Here is a 19,847-nt window from a genome sequence, read left to right as displayed (position 1 = left end):
GAGACCCTTCGGGGAGTGGAACTGTATATCGTAGTTTATTGTGTAATTAAAATTTTGTTGCTTTCATCATCGCTTCCCTGTGGTCGCTGTCTGGATCTAACAGGAGATTGTAAGATTGTGGCCAGCATCTCTGCAATTTCCACCTTTTCTTCCCTCATCAACCTAGAATACATGCCATCCTAACGTGGTGACTTACCTGCCTCAAGTAATACCGGTCTTTCCAGTATATACTCCTCAATTTTTATCCACTCAGTATCTCAACTACCGCCTTTTCCTGAGGCTTTCGCAGTACTCTCTAAGACAGGTACAAAGTAGTCATCAGGTACCTCGACTATGCCCGCTTCCTCCATGTGTTGGCTTCCTTTTTGGTGCTTACTTGGACCACACCTGTTGCTACCCAGCCATAATATATCTACCTACACAAAACTTTTGGATCCTCTTTTACAGTGGCTGCTATTCTATTATGATACTCTCCCTTTCTTCCCATTTCATTTCTCGCTCAGAACTTAACAATTCAACCTGGTTCTCACTGATATTATCAACCTGGAATCTGTGGTATGTTCACTTTTACTGCTTCATCTTACTCTCTATCTCTTTTGGCATCCAGAGTATTGTGATTTTGGTTGCCTTCCCAATCCCCCTTAATGGAATATAAAATGATTGTATCTAATCCAACTCCTCTTTAAAAGCAGCCAGTTGTTCAATTGCATTTTTTCCTGCCAACCTTTTGTTTCAATTTACATACAAACATGAAGCAGGAGTAGGTTGGGTTCAGTCCCTCGAGCCTGTTCCGGTAATTAATAAGATCATGGCTGAAACTGATAGTAACCTCAAATCTGCATCCCATCTATTACCCCCATGCTTACCAACAATACATCCACCTCTGCCTTGAAAGTATTGAAAGGCTCTGCTTCCACTACCTTTTCAGGAAGAGGGTTCCAAAGAGTCAATAGCCTCTTGAGAGAAATTATTTCACCTCATCTGTTTTTTAAACAGTGACCTCTAGTTCTAGATCCTCTTCACATCCACCTTGTCAAGACCCCTCAGGATCTCATGTTTCAATCAAATCTCCTCTTGCGCTTCGAAGCTCCAGCGGTTACAAGTCTAGACTGTCCAATCTTTCCTCATAAGACAATCTGCCCATTCCAGCTATTAGTCTGGTAAACCTTATCTGAACTGCTTCCAACGCATTTATATCCATCCTTAAATAAGGAGACCAATATTGTCCACAGTATTCTAAATGTGGTCTTTGAGTGTCCCGTACAACTGAAGTATAGTCTCTCTACTTTTTTATTCTATTCCCCTCGCAATACATTGTTAGATTTTCTAATTATTTGCTGTGCCTTTTGTGATACATGCACGAGGGGACCCAGATCCCTCTTTAAAGACACTAGGATGAATTTTTCAGGACCCAGGAACTGGTCAGCCCGTAACCCCAACGTTTTACTCCGTACCACTTCCCTGGTGACTATAATTTTCCTGAGTTCCTCCCTCCCTTCCATTTCCTGGTTTATTGCTGCTTCTGGTATGTTACTTGCATCCTCTATAATGAAGTCTTATGCAAAATACCTGTTCATTATTAATCTGCCATCTCCATGTTTTCCATTAACCAATCTCTAAACTCATTTTCCACAAGACTATTGCTCACTTTGTTAACTCTTTTCTTTTTAAAATATTCTTTAAAAAATCTTTACTATTTGTTCTTATATTTAAGACTAGTTTTCTCTCATAAGCTAATCTTTCCCTCCTTATTAAACTTGTAGTCCTTTGCTGTTCCTTATATTCTGTTCAATCTTCTGACCCTGTCTTTGCATGATTATGTTTTTTCTTTAAGTTTAATATTATCAAAGTTAAACACGGATGGCGGGTCTATCCCTTGAACATTTCTTTGCGCATTGGAATGTATCTCTTCTGTGTATTCTGAAATATCCCCTTTAATGCTTGCCACTGCATTTCTATTGACCTATCTCTTAACCTAATTAGCCAATTCACTCAGCTTGCATGCCCTCATAATTGCCCTTATTTAAGTTTAGAAACATAGTTTCAGACCCACTTCTCTCTCCCTCAAACGGAATATAAATTCAATAATTATGGTTGCTAGGACACCTTCACTATGAGATCATTAATTACTTAATTGTGTTACACAATACAAGGTCCAGTATAGCCAGCTCTCTGGTTGGCTCCAGAACGTGCTGTTCTAAGAAACTATCCCAGAAACATTCTCTGAACTCCTCATCTACTCTACCTTTGCCCATCTGACTTTTCCAGTCTATATGTAAATTATAATTTCCTATGATTATCGCTGTTCCTTTCTGACAAGTTCCAATTATTTCTTCCTTTATGCTCCACCCTACAATATGGTTAGTGTTAGAAGGCCTATACACCATACCTATAAGACTTTTTGCCGTTACCATTTCTTATCTATACACAAACGGTTTCACATCCTGATTTCCTGAAATTAGACCATCCCTCTCTATTATGTTAATATTACAATTATCTAAAAGAGCCATCCCTCACCTTTTCCTGTCCCCTTCCTAAATATCCTATACCCAGACTTCCGGTGGCGGCCATGGAGTGAGTGGTCGCACACATGATGGCTCCTGCTTGAAGGCATTGGTTTTGTACCCTTTTACCCGAACTTTGGCAGAAAGGTTGCGCGGAGAGTGGAGAGGGGTCAGTTCTCACCTGGGTGGGCATGTCTGCGGGTTATCAAACTCGACAGAAGACAGTGAGCCCTGGCCAAAGAGTTGGAAGAGACTCGTGGCGCAGTATCATTGGAAAAATGGCAGAGGGGGCAGGGTCGGCGTCGACTGGAGAGCTGCCAATGGAGTTGATAAGCTTCATTAAGGACGGATTTCAGCAGCAGCCTAAATAAATGCAGAGTGATTGGTCAAAGGTGATTGAGGGGACAGTGGTACCTCTTCGCTGGACACTGGAACGGGTGGAGAAGTGCCTGGAGGTGCAGGGGGCGACGATCCAAGAAGTGGAGCCAGTGGTGTCCGACCAGAGTGACCGGACTGTGAAGCTGGAAGCGGAGATTACGATCCTGGTGGACATGTGTAAGACACTGCAAGCAAAGGTAGAGGATCAGGAAAACAGGTCTAGCCGGCAGAATCTTCAGATTGTGGGCCTACCGGAGAGAGTAGAAGGAACGAGTGCAACAGGCTAAATGGTGACGATACTTTGACAAGGGGTCATATGAACTCGAAACATTAGCTGTTTTCTCTCACTGCAGATGCTGTCAGACTTTCTGAGATTTTCCAGCATTTTCTTTTTTGGTGAGGATACTAGCCAGGTTGGTGGACAAGAAGGTGCTGGACAAGGCTCCGGAGGTAGATCTGGCTCACAGGTCCCTGAGGCAGAAGCCAAGAGCCCGGGAGCTGCCGGGAGCGGTGATTGTGCGTATCCACAAGTTCCAGGACAAGGAAAAGATCCTGAGCTGGGCCAGATCGCAGCGGGATTGCGATTGGGAAGGAAACCAAATCCAGCTTTATCAGGACGTTGCCGCGAGTTGGCCAAGGGGCAGCGGGGTTCAAGCAGTGTTGTACTGATGCCAAAGTCGGTTTGGGGTGTTTTACCTGGCCAAACTTTGGGTCACTTTCGAGGGCCGAGAGTATAACTTTGGGACACCGGCAGAGACAAATTACTTTATTAAGGAACAGAAGTTGGGGGTGGGCTGAAAGTGAAAGGTGGGTGGGTGGTAGTTTTGTCTCTGTTAAATTTTGTTACATCTTTGTGTTTGCCGATTGGGAAAGGTTGTTATGGGGGAGAATGGTTGCACAACCCTCTTTTTTGTATTGAAGTTAAGTTGCTATTTTCGGAGGGGGCCCCTTCAGTGCTGCGAGTATAATGTTTAATTGCATTGCACAGTTTCTTATGCTCTGTACAGTGCATGAGGGGTTGTTGTGGGTTGGGGTGGGGCGGTTTGAGAATGTTCTGTATGGGGGGGACCATTTTGGGTTTCTTGCATTGGGTTGGGTGCGGGGTACTGGGGGGGGACTGGGGATGAGGATGGGAGAGAAGCAATGCGGGGTGCAGGAGAGATTGATTTTGATTTGATTTGATTTATTATTGTCACATGTATTAGTATACAGTGAAAAGTATTATTTCTTGCATGCTGTACAAACAATGCATACCGTACATAGGGAAGGAAGGAGAGACTGCAGAATATAATGTTACAGTTATCGCAAGGTGTAGAGAAAATATCAACTTAATACGAGGTAGGTTTATTCAAACGTCTGATGGCAGTAGGGAAGAAGCTGTTCTTGAGTCGGTTGGTACGTGACCTCAAACTTTGGTATCTTTTTCCTGACGGAAGAAGGTGGAAGAGAGTATGTCCAGGGTGCGTGGGGTCCTTAATTATGCTAGCTGCCTTTCCGAGGCAGCGGGAATTGTAGACAGAGTCGATGGATGGGTGGCTGGTTTGCGTGATGGACTGGGCTACATTTACAACCTTTTGTAGTTTCCTGCAGTCTTGGGCAGAGCAGGCTCCATACCAAGCTGTGATACAACCAGAAAGAATGCTTCTATGATGCATCTGTAGAAGTTGGTGAGAGTCGTAGCTGGCATGCCAAATTTCCTTTGTCTTCTGAGAAAGTAGAGTCGTTGGTGGGCTTTCTTAACTATAATGTCGGCACGGGGGGACCAGGACAGGTTGTTGGTGATCTGGACACCTAAAAACTTGAAGCTCTCGATCCTTTCTACTTCGTTCCCATTGATGTAGACAGGGGCATGTTCTCCACTACATTTCCTGAAGTTGATGACAATCTCCTACGTTTTGTTGACATTGAGGGAGAGATTATTGTCGTTGCACCAGTTCACCAGATTCTCTATTTCATTCCTATACTCTGTCTCATCATTGTTTGAAATCCGACCCACCACTGTGGTGTCATCAGCAAATTTGAAAATCGAGTTGATGGGGAATTTGGCTACACAGTCATAGGTGTACAAGAAGTATAGTAGGGGGCTGAAGACACAGCCTTGTGGGGCACCGGTGTTGAGGACGATCGTGGAGGAGGTGTTGTTGCCTATCCTTACTGATTGTGGCCTGTGGGTTAGAAAATTCAGGATCCATTTGCAGAGGGAGGAGCCGAGGCCAAGGCCACCGAATTTGGAGATGAGTTTCGTAGGAATGATGGTGTTGAAGGCTGAGCTGTAGTCGATAAATAGGAGTCTGACATAGGTGTCTTTGTTATCTAAGTGTTCCAGGGTAGAGTGCAGGGCCATGGAGATGGCGTCTGCTGTGGACCTGTTGCAGCGGTAGGCAAACTGTACTAGATCAAGGCAATCGGGGAGGCTGGAGTTGATTCGTGCCATGCCGAACCTTTCAAAGCACTTCATGATGATGGATGTCAGAGCCACTGGACGATAGTCATTAAGGCACGCTGCTTGGCTTTTTTTGGTACAGGGATGATGATCGTCTTCTTGAAGCAGATAGGGACCTCAGATTGTTGTAAAGAGAGGTTGAAGATGTCTGCAAATACCCCCGCCAGCTGATCCTCGCAAGACCTGAGTGCCCGTCCCGGTACCATATCCGGGCCAGTGGCTTTCCAAGGGTTCACCTTCAAGAAGGCTGCTCTGATGTCTGCAATGGTGATCTCAGCTACAAGTTCATCCGAAACTTCTGGGGTGGAGGGCTTGCTCTCGCTGACCTCTTGTTCAAAGCGTGCAAAGAATGCGTTGAGCTCATCAGGGAAGGGTGCATTGGAGCCGAGAACGCGGGTTCAATCCCGGCCCCCAGTCACTGTCCATGTGGAGTTTGCACATTCTCCCCATATCTGGTGGGTCTCACCCCCACAACCCAAAGATATGCATGGTAGGTGGATTGGCCACACTAAATTGCCCATTAATTGGAAATACATAATTGGATACTCTAAATTTATTTTAAAAAAACAAAACATTAGCACACTAATAGACATTACTGCAGAGCAGCACGATGAAGGAGGATTGAAGGTTTCAGGGAAAAAGGAAAGAGGATAGTTGGGAGTACAGGAGGAAGGCAGGGAAGAGGAAAGAGATCAGGGCAGAAAGACGGTACCAGAGTGGAAAGTGATTCATAGAATAGAGACTGATTTGGTGTTGAAGCATTATGATGCACTTTGTATCTCACAGCTGTGGATCCCCTCAATGCCAACTCATGGTCACCCAGAAATAGTGTTGGGGTAAGTAAGCCATCTCGACGGAGAAAAGGACGAAAGAAAAAACCTGAATTAATGCCCTCACAAAAGTGACTTTTTAGTTACATAATCAGGAATTACAGTAGGTAAGTGGTTACATTATTGGACTGGTTATCAAGAATAATGACTGCAGACTCACCACCAGGAAAGATGGGGAACTAAAATTTAGTTAATTAAATAAATCTGGAAAAAATGTTGACCAGTTTTACAAAAACTACCAGATTGGTCTTTGAAGTGAATCCTTATTCAGTCTGGCCTACATATGACTCCAGATCTACAACAACAAATTTAATTTATGCAACACCTTGAAAGTAATAAAACATCCCAAAGCATTTCACAGAAGTATTATAAGACAATATGTGGCATTAAGCCACTTGGGAGATATTAGGGCTGAAGACCAAAAGCGTAGTTAGAGAGGTTTAAGGAGTGTTCTAAAGGAAGACAGCAAGGTATAGAGACAGGGAGGTTAATGAAGGGAATTCTTGAACTCAAGGCCTAGGCAGCTGAAGATACAACATGCAATTAAATTCAGGGATGCTCCAGAGGCCTGAATTAGAGGAGTGTAGGTATATTGAAGGATTGAACGGCTGGAAGAGAATATGGAGGTAGGGAGGGGGCCAGGCTACGAAGGGATTGGAAAACAAGGATGAGAATTTTAAAATTGAGACATTGCTTATTGGGGGGAACCACTTCAGGTCAGCGATTACAGAGTGATGGGTGTATATGACTAATTTGAGTTAAGATAAGGTTATGAGTTTTGGATGACCTCAAGTTACATAGAACATACAGTGCAGGAGGCCATTCAGCCCATCGAGTCTGCACCAACCCACTTAAGTCTTCACTTTCACCCTATCCCTGCAACCCAATAACCCCTCCTAACCTTTTTGGTCACTAAGGGCAATTTATCATGGCCAATCCACCAAACCTGCATGTCTTTGGACTGAGGGAGGAAACCGGAGCACCAGGAGGAAACCTCGCAGACACGGGGAAGTGTCACAGACAGTGACCCAGCGGGGAATCGAACCAGGGACCCTGGCACTGTGAAGCCACAGCGCTATCCACTTGTGCTACCATGCTGCCCAAGTTCACGGAGAGGATAATGTACAGGACCAGCATGGAATGTATTAGAATAGTCAAGCCCTGCACTTAACAGCAGCAGATGAGTTGAGGCAGGTGGTGGAGATGGACAATGTTAGGGAGGTCTTAGAGGCAGTGCAGAATATTTGGTTGAAAGCTCATCTTGGTGTCAAATATGACATTACGGTTTCTAACAGCCTAGTTCAGCTCAGATAATTGTCAGGGACACGAACAGAATCAGCAACGAGGGAGCAGTTTTTGGCAAGGGCCAAAGACAATAGTTTCAGTTTTCCCAATCATTATTTAGAGGAAATTTTTACTCAGCCAATACTGGGTGTCAGACAATCAATTTGACTATAGGTGAGGGTAAAGGTAAAATTGTCACAATCCCAGACGACCAAAGGCTACTTTTCCCTTTGAGGGGGAGAGCTGACTGGTGGTGGTTTAACCCGAGGATCACCACACCTCAGGCGAAGGGCAATCTGACTAGACAGAAACGGTGGAGGGGTGAGAGACAGTGCTGTGGCAGAACTGGGTGTCGTCAGCATAATTGTGAAAACACATGCTGTGCTTTCAGATAATGTTGGCAAGGAGCTATGTGTAAATGAGAAATAGGAAGCGGTCAAGGATAGGTCCTTGGTGGAGACCAGAGGTAATAGTGCCAGAATGGGAAGAGAAGCCATTGATGGCAATTCTCAGGCTTCAATTAGATTGTAAGATATGGAATCAGGCTAATGTAGTCCCACCCAGCAGGATGATGAAAGAGAGACATTAGAGGAGAATGGTGTGGTCGTCCACCTCAAAGGAGCTGAAGGCTGAGTTTGCCTTTGTCACAGTTGTCATCTATAACGTCAATAAAAGCCAGTCAGTACTGTGCCGGGAAAGAAGCCTGATAGGAGAAAGTCAAACATGGAGTTCAGGGAAAGATCGGTACAAATTTGGAAAGCAATGACATTTTTTTTTTAAACAAACATTTTATTGAGGTACTTTTGGTATTGTAACAACAAAATAAACAATGTACATGTAACTATAAACATAGTGCAAAAGCCATCTCCCTTCCTTACAGGTCCCACTTTTATTAACCCCCTACTCTAAGCTAAACTAACCCCCCCCCCCCCTTCTGCTGACGATTAAATTTCCGCGAAGAAGTCAACGAACGGTTGCCACCTCCGGGCGAACCAGAACAGTGACCCTCTCAAGGCGAACTTGATTTTCTCCAAACAGAGAAAGCTCGCCATGTCCGATAGCCAGGTCTCCGACTTTGGGGGCTTTGAGTTCCTCCAAGCTAATAGTATCCGTCTCCGGGCTACCAGGGAAACAAAGGCTAGAACATTTGCTTCTTTCTTTTCCTGGATTCCCGGGTCTTCCGACACCCTGAAAATAACCACCTCTGGACTCAATGCCACTCTTGTTTTTAACACCGTGGACATGACATCTGCAAACCCCTGCCCAAATCCCCTAAACTTCTGACATGTCCAGAATATGTGGACATGGTTCGCTGATCCTCCCGCACATTTTGCACACCTGTCTTCCACCCCAAAGAATCTGCTCATCCAGGCCACTGTCATGTGAGCCCAATGAACGACCTTGAATTGTATCAGGCTGAGCCTGGCACATGCTGCGGACGAGTTGACTCTACGCAACGCGTCCGCCCATAGACCATCCTCTATCTCTCCTCCCAGCTCCTCGGTCTGCGTCTCCTCTGACCCCATAGGTTCCCTGTAAATGTCAGAGATGCTCCCTTCTCCGATGCACCCTCTGGAAACTACCCTGTCCTGTATCCCCCTTAGAGGTAGGAGCAGGAAGGTTGACACCTGTTTACTGCAGATACCTGAATTTGTTTCCCCTCACCAACCCAAACTTCTCCTCCAGTGCTCCTCCAGACTGCATATAGAGGGGAAAGCTCCCCTCTATAAACCTGTCCCCCATCCTCTCAATCTCTGCTCTCCGCCATATCCGGAATCCCCCATCCATACTTCCCGGGGCAAACCGTTGAATATTACAGATTGGGGACCAGACCGATGCTCCGTCTGCTCTCACATGTCTCCTCCATTGCCCCCAGACTCTCAGGTCGCCACCACCACGGGGCTGGTGGATTACCGTGCCGGCGGGAACGGCAGTTACCAACGCCCCCAGACTGGTGCCCTTGCATGAAGCCGCCTTCATACACTCCCATGCCGACCCCTCCCCCATCACCCACTTCCTGAACATGGCTATATTCGCCGCCCAGTAATAGTTACTAAAATTTGGCAGCGCCAACACACCCTCTCCCCGACTCCGCTCAAGCATTCCCTTCCTTATTCGCAGGGTCTTGCCTGCCCAAACGAAGCCAGTGATCACTTTGTTGGCCCGTTTAAAAAAGGACCGCGGGATAAAGATGGGGAGACACTGAAATACAAACAGGAATCTCGGGAGGATCGTCATCTTCACCGTCTGCACCCTCTCAGCCAGTGACAACGGAAGCGTCTCCCATCTCCGAAAATCGTCCTCCATTTGGTCCACTAGCCGGGCCAGATTTAATTTATGCAGCCGGTCCCATTCCCGCGCCACTTGAATGCCTTGGTACCTAAAGCTTCCCCCTACTAATCTAAACCGCAGCTCCCCCAGTCGCCTCTCCTGTCCCCTCGCCTGGACCGCAAACATCGCACTTTTCCCCATATTTAGCTTATACCCCGAAAACCGGACAAATTCCCCTAGAATCCTCATGATTTCTTCCATCCCCTCTATTGGGTGTGATACATACAGAAGCAGGTCGTCTGCACAGAGCGAGACTCTGTGCTCCATCACCCTCCCGGAACAGTCCCTTAAGACCCTCAGAACAATTGACAACGGCTCTATAGCTGGCGCGAACAACAGTGGGGAGAGGGGGCATCCCTGTCTCATCCCCCAGTGCAGTCTAAAATAGCCAGATGTTGTCATTTTTGTCCGTACGGTTGCCACAGGAGCCTGATACAGCAAACTGACCCAGTCAATAAAGCCCCGCCCATATCCGAACCATCCCAGTACCTCCCACAAATAATCCCATTCTACCCGATCAAAAGCCTTTTCTGCATCCATTGCGATCACTACCTCCACCTCCCTACCTTCCGGGGGCATCATGATCACGTTTAACAGCCTTCTTACATTGGCCACCAACTGCCGACCCTTAACAAACCCAGTCTTGTCCTCCCCAATAACATCCGGAACGCAATCCTCAATCCTGGAGGACAAAATTTTGGCCAGCAGTTTGGCGTCCACATTCAACAGGCATATCAACCTGTAAAACCCATACAGCTCCGGGTTCTTGTCCCGCTTCAGAATCAGCGAAATCATGGCCTCTGACATCGTCGGGGCAGCACCCCTCTTTCTCTTGCCTCACTGAACATCCTCATCAACACCGGCCCCAATATCCCTAGGAACTTTTTATAAAACTCCACTGGGTACCCGTCTGGCCCCAGGACTTTACCCGACTGCATGGCCTTCAGACCCTCCACTATCTCTTCCAACCAGATCGGGCCCTAAGCCCTTCTACCAGCTCCCCGTCCACCTTTGAGAAATTCGGCCCCTCCAAGAAGTGCCTCACCCCCTCCGGCCCCATAGGGGGTTCCGACCTGTACAGCCTACTGTAGAAATCCCTAAATGCCTTATTCACCCCTGCTGAATCCCCAACCAGTTCCCATCTCCGTCATTTACTTTCCCTATCTCTCTGGCTCCCTCCCTCTTTCTAAGCTGCTGTGCAAGCATTCTTCTGGCCTTCTATCCATGCTCATAGATCGCCCCCCTCGCCTTTCTCAGCTGCTCCACCGCCTTCCCTGTGGTTAACAAGCCGAACTCCGCCTGTTGCCTCCGCCGTTCCCTTAAAAGCCCTGCCTCTGGGGTCTCCGCATACCTCCTATCGATCTGTAGTATCTCCTTTACCAGTCGGTCCGTCTCTGCCCTGTCCACCTTCTCCCTATGGGCCCGTATCGAGATCAGCTCCCGTCTGACCACCGCCTTCAGTGCTTCCCAGACCACCGCTGCTGAAATTTCCCCCATGTCGTTGAACTGCAGGTAGTTCTGACTACATTTCCTCAGCCACTCGCACACCCCTTCGTCAGCCAAAAGTCCCACATCTAACCTCCATTGCGGGCGCTGGTTACTGTCTATACTAACCTGCAGGTCAACCCAGTGCGGAGTTTGGTCTGAGATTGTGATCGCCAAGAACCCCGTGTCCACCACCCCTGCCAGTAAGGCCCTGCTCAATATAAAGAAATCAATCCGGGAGTACACTTTATGCACGTATGAGTAGAAGGAGCACTCCTTCACCCTGGCTGCCCAAATCTCCATGGCTTCCACCCCCCCGCCCCATCTGCTCCATGAATCCTTTTAGTTCCTTTGCCATTGCTGGCACCCTGCCCGTTTTCGAGCTTGACCTGTCCAAGCCAGGGTCAATAACTGTGTTGAAGTCCCCTCCCATGACCAACCTGTGCGAGTTAAGGTCCGGTATCTTCCCCAGCATCCTCTTTATAACCTCCACATCATCTCAATTTGGCGCATACACTTTTACTAATACCACCTGCACCCCCTCCAGTTTCCCACTGACCATAATGTACCGACCTCCCACATCCGAGACTATTCTACTCGCTTCAAACACCACCTCCTTATTGATCAGGATCGCGACCCCTCTAGTCTTTGAGTCTAGTCCCAAGTGAAAGACCTGACTGACCCAGCTTTCCTCAATCTAATCTGGTCAGTTACTCTAAAGTGCGTCTCCTGCAACATCACCACGTCCGCCTTCAGTCCCCTAAGATGCGCGAACACACGTGTCCTCTTGACCGGCCCATTTAACCCTCGAACATTCCAGGTGATCAGCCTAGTTGGGGGCTCATTGCTCCCCCCCCCCACTTTGCCGTTCAGCCATCCCCTTTTTGAGGCCCGTCTCCAGCCCATGCTCCGCGCCTCCACCAGTCTGCCCCCAGGCAGCCTCCGTCCCCAATCTCCTCTCTGTTCCTTAGCCCAAGTCCCTCCCTCGTCAGCAGAACATTTGCCCCCTCCCCCCTAGTAACAACACTCTGTAACCCAACCCCTTTAATAAACCGAACATATGCACACCCCCCCACTGCGCTTCCGTGAGCTAGCCCGCCCAGCTATCTTGGTGGCCCCCATCCCTGGTGCCGGATAGTCTCCCACCTATTGTTCCCTCCCCACCCGCTCATACAAACATACTCCAACATCAAACAATCCCCACACAATTGCCCGACAGAAAAACACCCAGGTCTAAACAAGCACACTTCCATCCCCCAACAGTGCAAATGAAAACCTTAACTCACTCAGCTCTACCGCTGGCCCCAAATAAATACAGAAGGCATTACAAACAGCTTCAACAAAACAAAAAACGAGAAACTTTTTTTTTAAAAGAACAGCAAAAAAAACAAGAACGTTGCAGCAAAGTTCTAAAGTTCTCAGTCCACCACCAGTCCGTTCCTTTTTGCGAAGTCCAGCGCGTCCTCAGGCGACTCAAAATAAAAGTGCTGTTCCTCGTGCGTGACCCAGAGACGGGCCGGATACAACAGTCCGAACTTCACCTTTTTCTTAAAAAGGATCGACCTAATCTGGTTGAGGCCTGCTCTTCTCCTGGCCACCTCCACACTCAGGTCTTGGTAAACCCGCAGGATACTGTTGTCCCACTTACAGCTCCGTGTCTGCTTGGCCCACTGTAGAATGCGCTCCTCATCCAAGTACCTGTGGAATCTCACCACCATTGCCCTCGGGGAGTCTCCCATTCACGGCTTCCTCGCGATCTGTGAGCCCTGTCCACCTCATAGGGTCGGGAGAATGTCCCTTCCCCCAGCAGCTTCTCAAAATTATGTATACCCCAGCTTCCGCTCCTTCGGACCCCTCTGGGAGCCGAACGATTCCCACGTTCTGCCGGCGGGACATATTCTCTAGGTCCTCCACCTTCTCCAGCAGCCTTTTCTGCTGGTCTCTCAGCATCCCCACCTCCAACTCCACCGCAGTTTGATGTTCCTCCTGCTCAGCCAGCGCCTTCTCTACTTTCTGGATCGCCCGGTCTTGGGCGTCTAATCTAAGCTCCAGCCGCTCAATTGACTCTTTTATATCAGGTCCAAGCAGTCCCGTTTCTGCTTAGCAAAGCCTTCCTGAATAACTTGCACCAGCTGCTCCGTTGACCGCTGGGTCGACAAACCAGAGGTCCAGTCCTCTGCCATGCTGTCTCCTGCTGCAGCTTCAGTCCAAGCCTTCTCTGTCTTTCTGTTTCTGCCTTTATGAGAACTTCTAGTCCTTCTCTCGATGCACCGTGTGGGAATTCAGTACACAATTGCCTCGGTCATCAGTTTTACAATTCAAGTCCGGTAGAAAATCGGGGGAAAAGGTCCAAAAGTCCGACCAGAGCAGGAGCCACCAAATGTGCAACTTACTCCTCCATAGCCGCCACCGGAAGTCCTCAGCAATGACATATTCAAGGACTAGAGATGATAGCGAGATAGTTTACAGGGACAGAGACGTTATGAGGTGGTTTTTCAGGAGAGGTGATAACTGCAGCTTTATGACATGACTCTTAACTGCCCTCTGGCTGGCATAATGATTAGCACTGCTGCCTCACAGCACCAGGGACCTGGGTTCAATTCCAACCTTGGACGACTGTGTGGAGTTTGCACCTTCTCCCCGTGCCTGCACGGGTTTCCTCCGGATGCTCCGGTTTGCTCCCACTATCCAAAGATGTGTGGATTGGCTATGATAAATTGTCCCTTCGTGTACAAAAGGTTAAGTGGGGTTACAGAGTTATGGAGATAGGACGGGGGGGCTAGATAAGGTGCTCTTTTGAAGGGTTGGTGCAGACTCGATGTGCCAAATAGCCTCTTTCCGCACTGTAGGGATTCTATGATTTCAATGAAATATCCAGCAAGCCTCTCTGTTGTATCAGAAATTATGTTGGACTACAGCAGCAAGCCACCTTCTTATGGGAAATTAACGTACGCAATAACCTCTGGCCTTGCCCGTGTCACCCACATATCGGCAGTGAATAAGTAAAAAATAATTGGTTGCAATGAGACACCATAAAATTTTACAGTATGAAGAAAACACTGGCCCACATTTTCCAGTCTGCAGCAAAGTAGCGGCTGCTGATCTTGATGAAACCTGCCCACAAAGATCTAGCACTCTCAGTGGCACAGATTTCACCTCTGCCAATCTTAATTTGACTCTTGAGCCAAATTAGGGGATCTCCAGGCACCTAGTAAGCGATGTCATCAAGTAGGATTAGCAACCAATTACATTGAAGAATTCTCAGACTCCAAACCAGGAAAAAATGCACAGGCTGTCCTACACGTTTTAATAATCTTGGAATGAAATAAACCTGGGGTATACAAGATTAAGGAAAAAGCTAACTGTAAAAGGATATTAAAAATTTATGGAACTTTTATCATAATGGAGGAATTTAATATTCCAGAAATATGTTTTAGGGCCAGAGAGCCTGTCCAAAGGTAATTATGACTTATAAATCATTAAAAAGCCAGTACTCCTCATTAGCAAGGTGTAACATTTTGGGGGCATTTGGCCAGATTGAAGCATAAAGTGAAAGTTCATGACAAATCATGCAATTTCAGAAGTCTTCCATCTGCAAGGACCACTATATTCTGAAGAGGAGTGGGGAATCACTGCCAGCAACTTCTGTGTACCAGAAGTAGTTGTCAGTTTCAAAGTTGTAATGAACCAAACACTGACTGTTTTGCCATCATGACTATCACAAAATCCAGGCCATTTCTCATCCACTGTGTACAAAAATGAACACAGCCAACACGGTCAAATCTGCCAAAATTATATCTTCTTGGGAGTTTATTTCAAACTGTTTATGATAACTATGGAAAATAATTTTAGTCTTCATCTAAAAGTATAAAGTAGAATATGATTTAAAACAACAAGGGCGGCCCAGTGGTTAGAACTGCTGCCTCACATGGCACAGTGGTTAGCACAGCTGCATCACGGCACCGAGATCCCAGGTTCGATCCCAGCTCTGGGTCATTGTCCGTGTGGAGTTTGTACATTCTCCCCGTGTTTGCATGGGATTTGCCCCCACAACCCAACAATGTGCGGGGTAGGTGGATTGGCCACGCTAAATTGCCCCTTCGTTGGAAAAAATTAATTGGATAATCTAAATTTATTTTTAAAACTGCTGCCTCACAACGCCAGGGACCTGGGTTAAATTTTCCCCATGTCCGTGTGGGTTTCTTCCAGGTGCTCCGGTTTCCTCCCACAGTCCAAAGATGTGCAAATTAGGTGGTTAGGCATGCTAAATTTCTCCTTAGGGCACAAAGATGTGCAGGTTAGATGGAGTTATGGAGAGGGCAGGGGAGTGGTCCGAGGTAGGGTGCTCTTCAGGAGGATTGGTGCAGACTCGACGGGCCGAATGGCCTCCTTCTGCACTTTGGGAATTCTATGTTCTATCACAGCAGTGGATTCATTTTCATTTCAAAATTTAAAATCCACTGTCCAATTAACAAAATGGCCCACGGTGTAGATTTTTAATCATTCAGCTTTGTCGAATGTAAAGTGATTTAAACAGACAAAATACTTCCGCTACCATCATAATTTGACGCCTGTGGTCTTTCAGCACTTTAACCAACTCTGCTGATGACTTGCTAACCTAAACTTAATCCACCACTATAACAATTTATTTGCTACAAAGGGATTAAAAGCCCTAAAGCGGTTGAAGTCGGCGGCTCACAACTAGCTTCTCAGAAGTGCACTAAATAAACAACCAAATCGTGTGAATTTTTAAAAATACCTTACAGAAAACTGGAGCAATGAATCCCACGAATTAGGGGGTAGAATTTGTCCAACATGTTTTTTAAAAAATCTAAGTTCGAAAACATGTTATTTATTCAACATTGTCGCAGGTCCCACCGCTTTAAACGGTATCTCTTTTATTTAAGGTGCATGTGTACGTGAGGTTATCAACCCACCACTTCGCCAACTGCCCCCCTCCCCCTGCTCTCCGCTGGTTCTGCGGGCAGGTTTTGTTAGCTGCGCTTTGCTACTTGGTCGCTTTCCCGGGCGGCGCTTTTGTAGCCTTTTGGCAGGAGGGAGCACGTGCTCGGGCGGGGGGGGCCCCACCTGGCGGCAGAAACTAGGTCACATAAACACGGGGGTTGCTCCGGGTCACGTGCAGCCGCCGCGAGCCTCGGGAGGATGTTCCATTATGTGATTGTGACGTCAGGCGGGCCCGGCTCAGCCAATGGCGGGCCGCGCTCGGGTAGCGTAAACACCAGGCGCACGTGGGACAGCCGAGTCGGTCCATGTGAGGAGCTTGCAGGGCTGGAGCAGCCGGAAGGGGCGAAACATTCACGACTGACCTTTGTAAGGGGGGGGGGGGAGGAAGAGAGGACGGATCCAGAGGAAAAAAAAACTTATTTTGCAAAGGGCCTCCAAAATGAAACCAAATCCTAGGAGAGGGAAGGTCAAAAAGAAACATTTCTGAACGTCTCTCAATTTCCAGATGCAGTGAATCCGAGCTGCTTGCCTGCAAAAAAACCTCCAATAACTACTACTTCGCTTGTCCAACTGATGATCGGACACCTTTCACCCCCCCCCCCCCAGCATTTTTGAATTTGGGTTCTGAACGGAGCAAACCGAAACGTCCGCTGCAACCATGTTTCATCATTCTGTTTGGGGTTATTCGAACCGCGGTAGTGGGGGGGGGCACCATGCGGAAAATAAATATCTTACCTGCACCGTTGCCATCCATCGCATTAAGTATCGGAAACCTCCGCTTTCCGCGCAATCTTAGTAACAGGTTCTTTTTAAAACAATAGATTCGTTCCCCAGCCCCACTTTTCAGTCGAGATTTCCTCCCTTTTCGCAACCCCCATATGTGTCGCCGTCGATGACTTTCTAAATCTTCTATTCTCCTCTCCTGCTGTGGCAATGTATTTATTATTTTCAATGAAGTCCAGTCAGTTGCCTTTGCTTGTATTTCAATCCGGGCTCATGTAGCAATGACTCAGTGTCTCAGTGCTTTGCTGCTACAGTTGCCCACGTGACCCCCTTTGTATTGGCCCCGCCCCCGCTGCTGGTCTCCCCCTTTGCCCCAGTGACACACTTTCCAAAACAAGTTCAGACTTGGGCAGGCTGCAGGCTTCCTATTTTACGAAAACAAGACAGTCGCGGAAACCGCAGAGCATTTTAACTGGCCGAAATAATCTGCCGACAGTCTAATTACAGTGCACAGAAACATACATAGAAAATAGAGTACGAAGTCTTACAGCACCAGGTTAAAGTCCAACAGGTTTGTTTCGATGTCACTAGCTTTCGCGCGACAACGCAGAATCGCTGAGCAGAAACTTATAGCCAAGTTCCGCACACATGAGTGCGGCCTCAACCGGGACCTGGGATTCATGTCGCATTACATTCATCCCCCACCATCTGGCCTGCAAAATCCTATCAACTGTCCTGGCTTGGTACAATTCACACCTCTTTAACCTGGGGTTACCCCATCTCTGGATCTGTAAAGATTTAATCACCTGCTAATGCTCGCATTCCTAGCATTGTTTGGCATCTTTGAATTTGTCTATATATGTGTTTCTGGAACAGACCTCTTCATTCACCTAAGGAGCAGCGCTCCGAAAGCTAGTGACATCGAAACAAACCTGTTGGACTTTAACCTGGTGTTGTAAGACTTCGTACTGTGCTCACCCCAGTCCAACGCCGGCATCTCCACATCATAGAAAATAGAAGCAGGAGGAGGCCATTCGGCCCTTTGAGTCTGCTCCGCCATTCATTATGATCATGGCTGAGCGTCAAATTAAATACCCTGATCCCACCTTCCTCCCCCTCCTCCCATATCCTTAGATCCCTTTAGCCCCAAGATCTATATCGAATTACTTCTTGAAATCACACAATGTTTTGGCCTCAACTACTTGCTGTGCTGAAGAAATTTCTCCTCGCCTCAGTCATAAAAGGTTTACCCCTTATCCTCAAACTATGACCCTTAGTCCTGGACTCCCCCACCCTTGGGAACATTCAGAATCTACCCTGTCTAATCCTGTTGGAATTTTATAAGTTTCTATGAGTCCCCTTGCTCTCCTAAACCTAACAGATTTACTCTCTCCTCATGATAGTACTGCCATCCCAGGAATCAGCCAGGTAAACCTTCACTCCCTCCACAGCAAGAACATCCTCTGATAAGGACACTAAAACTACACAATACTTCAGGTGTGGCCTCTCCAAAGCACTATACAACTGCAGGAAAGCTTCCTTATTCCTTTAGTCAAATCCTCTTGATATGAACACCAACATACTATTTGCCTTCTTTGTTGCCTGCTGAACCCACACACTTCCAGCGATTGATGCACAAGGACACCAAGGTCTCGCTGAGTATCCACTTTTCTCAATTTACACCCATTCAAATAATAACCTGACTTCCTGTTTTTGCTACTGAAGTGGATGATCTCACATTTAACCACATTATACTGCACCTGCCATGCATATGCCCACTCAGCCTGCCAAAGCACACTTAAACATCTCTGCATCCTCCTCACAGCTCATCCTCCCAGCCAGCTTTGTATCATCTGCAAATTTGAAGATAATACATTTAGTTCCCTTGTCCAAATCATTAATATATATAATGGACAGTTTGCGTCCGAGCACAGATCCCTGCCATACCCCACTAATCACTGCCTGCCGACTGGAAAAATACCCATTTACTCCAACTCTTTGATTCCTGTCTGCCAACCAGCTTTTATCCATCTCAAGACACTCCCCTCAATTCCATGCACTTCAACTTTACATAGTAATCTGCTATGTCAGACCTTGTTGAAAGCCTTCTGAAAGTCTAAATAAACCACATCTACTGGTGCTCTCTGGTCAACTCAACTAGTTACATCTTCAAAGAATTCCAATAAATTTGTCAAGCATGATATCCTATTCGTAAATCCACGCTGACTTTGTCTGATTACACCACTGCTTTCCAAATGCTGTGCTATGCAAATAAAAAAAAATCAAATCAAATTAACAGTGGACTCTAGCAACTTTCGAACTACTGAAGTTAGGCTCACTGGTCTATAGTTCCCTGTTTTATCTCTATCTCCCTTTTACAGTAGCCAGCTTATATTAGCTGCCCTCCAATCTGTAAAAACCATTCCAGAGTGCAAAGAATTTTGAAAAATGACCAAGCACTCATAGACAGTGTGTGGTGGTATGTATTAGGGGTAGTACAGTACCTGTGAAGCCGAGAGGCTAGTGGCTGACAGGTCCCGGGTCCTGGTTGGATCTGCTGCCTGCTGGCTCCGCTCAGAAAGGCGGAGTATAAGAGCCCGGGTTCTCCCAGCAGCCGCATTCTGTAACTGAGCTGCTGGGGAACAAGTCTTGCTTAATAAAGCCTCGATTGACTTCATCACTTCTCGACTTGAGTGAGTAATTGTTGCGCTACAATTTATTAAGCAAGCTTAAAAGACTATGGAGCTCCGGATCGCCCCGGAGTGTCTGCGAATCAGCCCCCATGCAGCAAACGCGGCTGCCGTGTTTAAACACTGGCTAGCATGTTTCTAAGGTTACCTTCGAACGGCCCCCGGCCGGACCATGGAAGATCAGAAAATGCAGGTCCTGCATTCCAGAATGACC

At 47.1% G+C, this 19,847-nt stretch overlaps 1 protein-coding gene across 3 annotated transcripts in view; it reads right to left on the bottom strand.

Moving 5' to 3' along the window:
• Positions 1-17,261, bottom strand: part of nr1d2b (nuclear receptor subfamily 1, group D, member 2b) — a 51,115-nt gene extending 33,854 nt beyond the window's left edge. For 2 of the 3 annotated variants that reach the window (XM_072509311.1, XM_072509310.1), the window contains exon 1: positions 16,956-17,261. Coding sequence is in view for 1 of the 3 variants with exons in the window: in XM_072509312.1 (XP_072365413.1) it covers positions 16,956-16,974 (19 nt within the window). In the remaining 2 variants the exon portion in view is untranslated. The remainder of the gene's footprint in view (positions 1-16,955) is intronic. The other variant, XM_072509312.1, reaches the window with a different exon arrangement.
• Positions 17,262-19,847: the final 2,586 nt, after the last annotated feature.

Source organism: Scyliorhinus torazame, chromosome 6 (genome assembly GCF_047496885.1).
Source record: "Scyliorhinus torazame isolate Kashiwa2021f chromosome 6, sScyTor2.1, whole genome shotgun sequence".
NCBI classification, from domain to species: domain Eukaryota; kingdom Metazoa; phylum Chordata; class Chondrichthyes; order Carcharhiniformes; family Scyliorhinidae; genus Scyliorhinus; species Scyliorhinus torazame.
The sequence above is the reverse complement of the archived record's forward strand: the minus strand, read 5'-3'. Positions and strand labels throughout refer to the sequence as shown.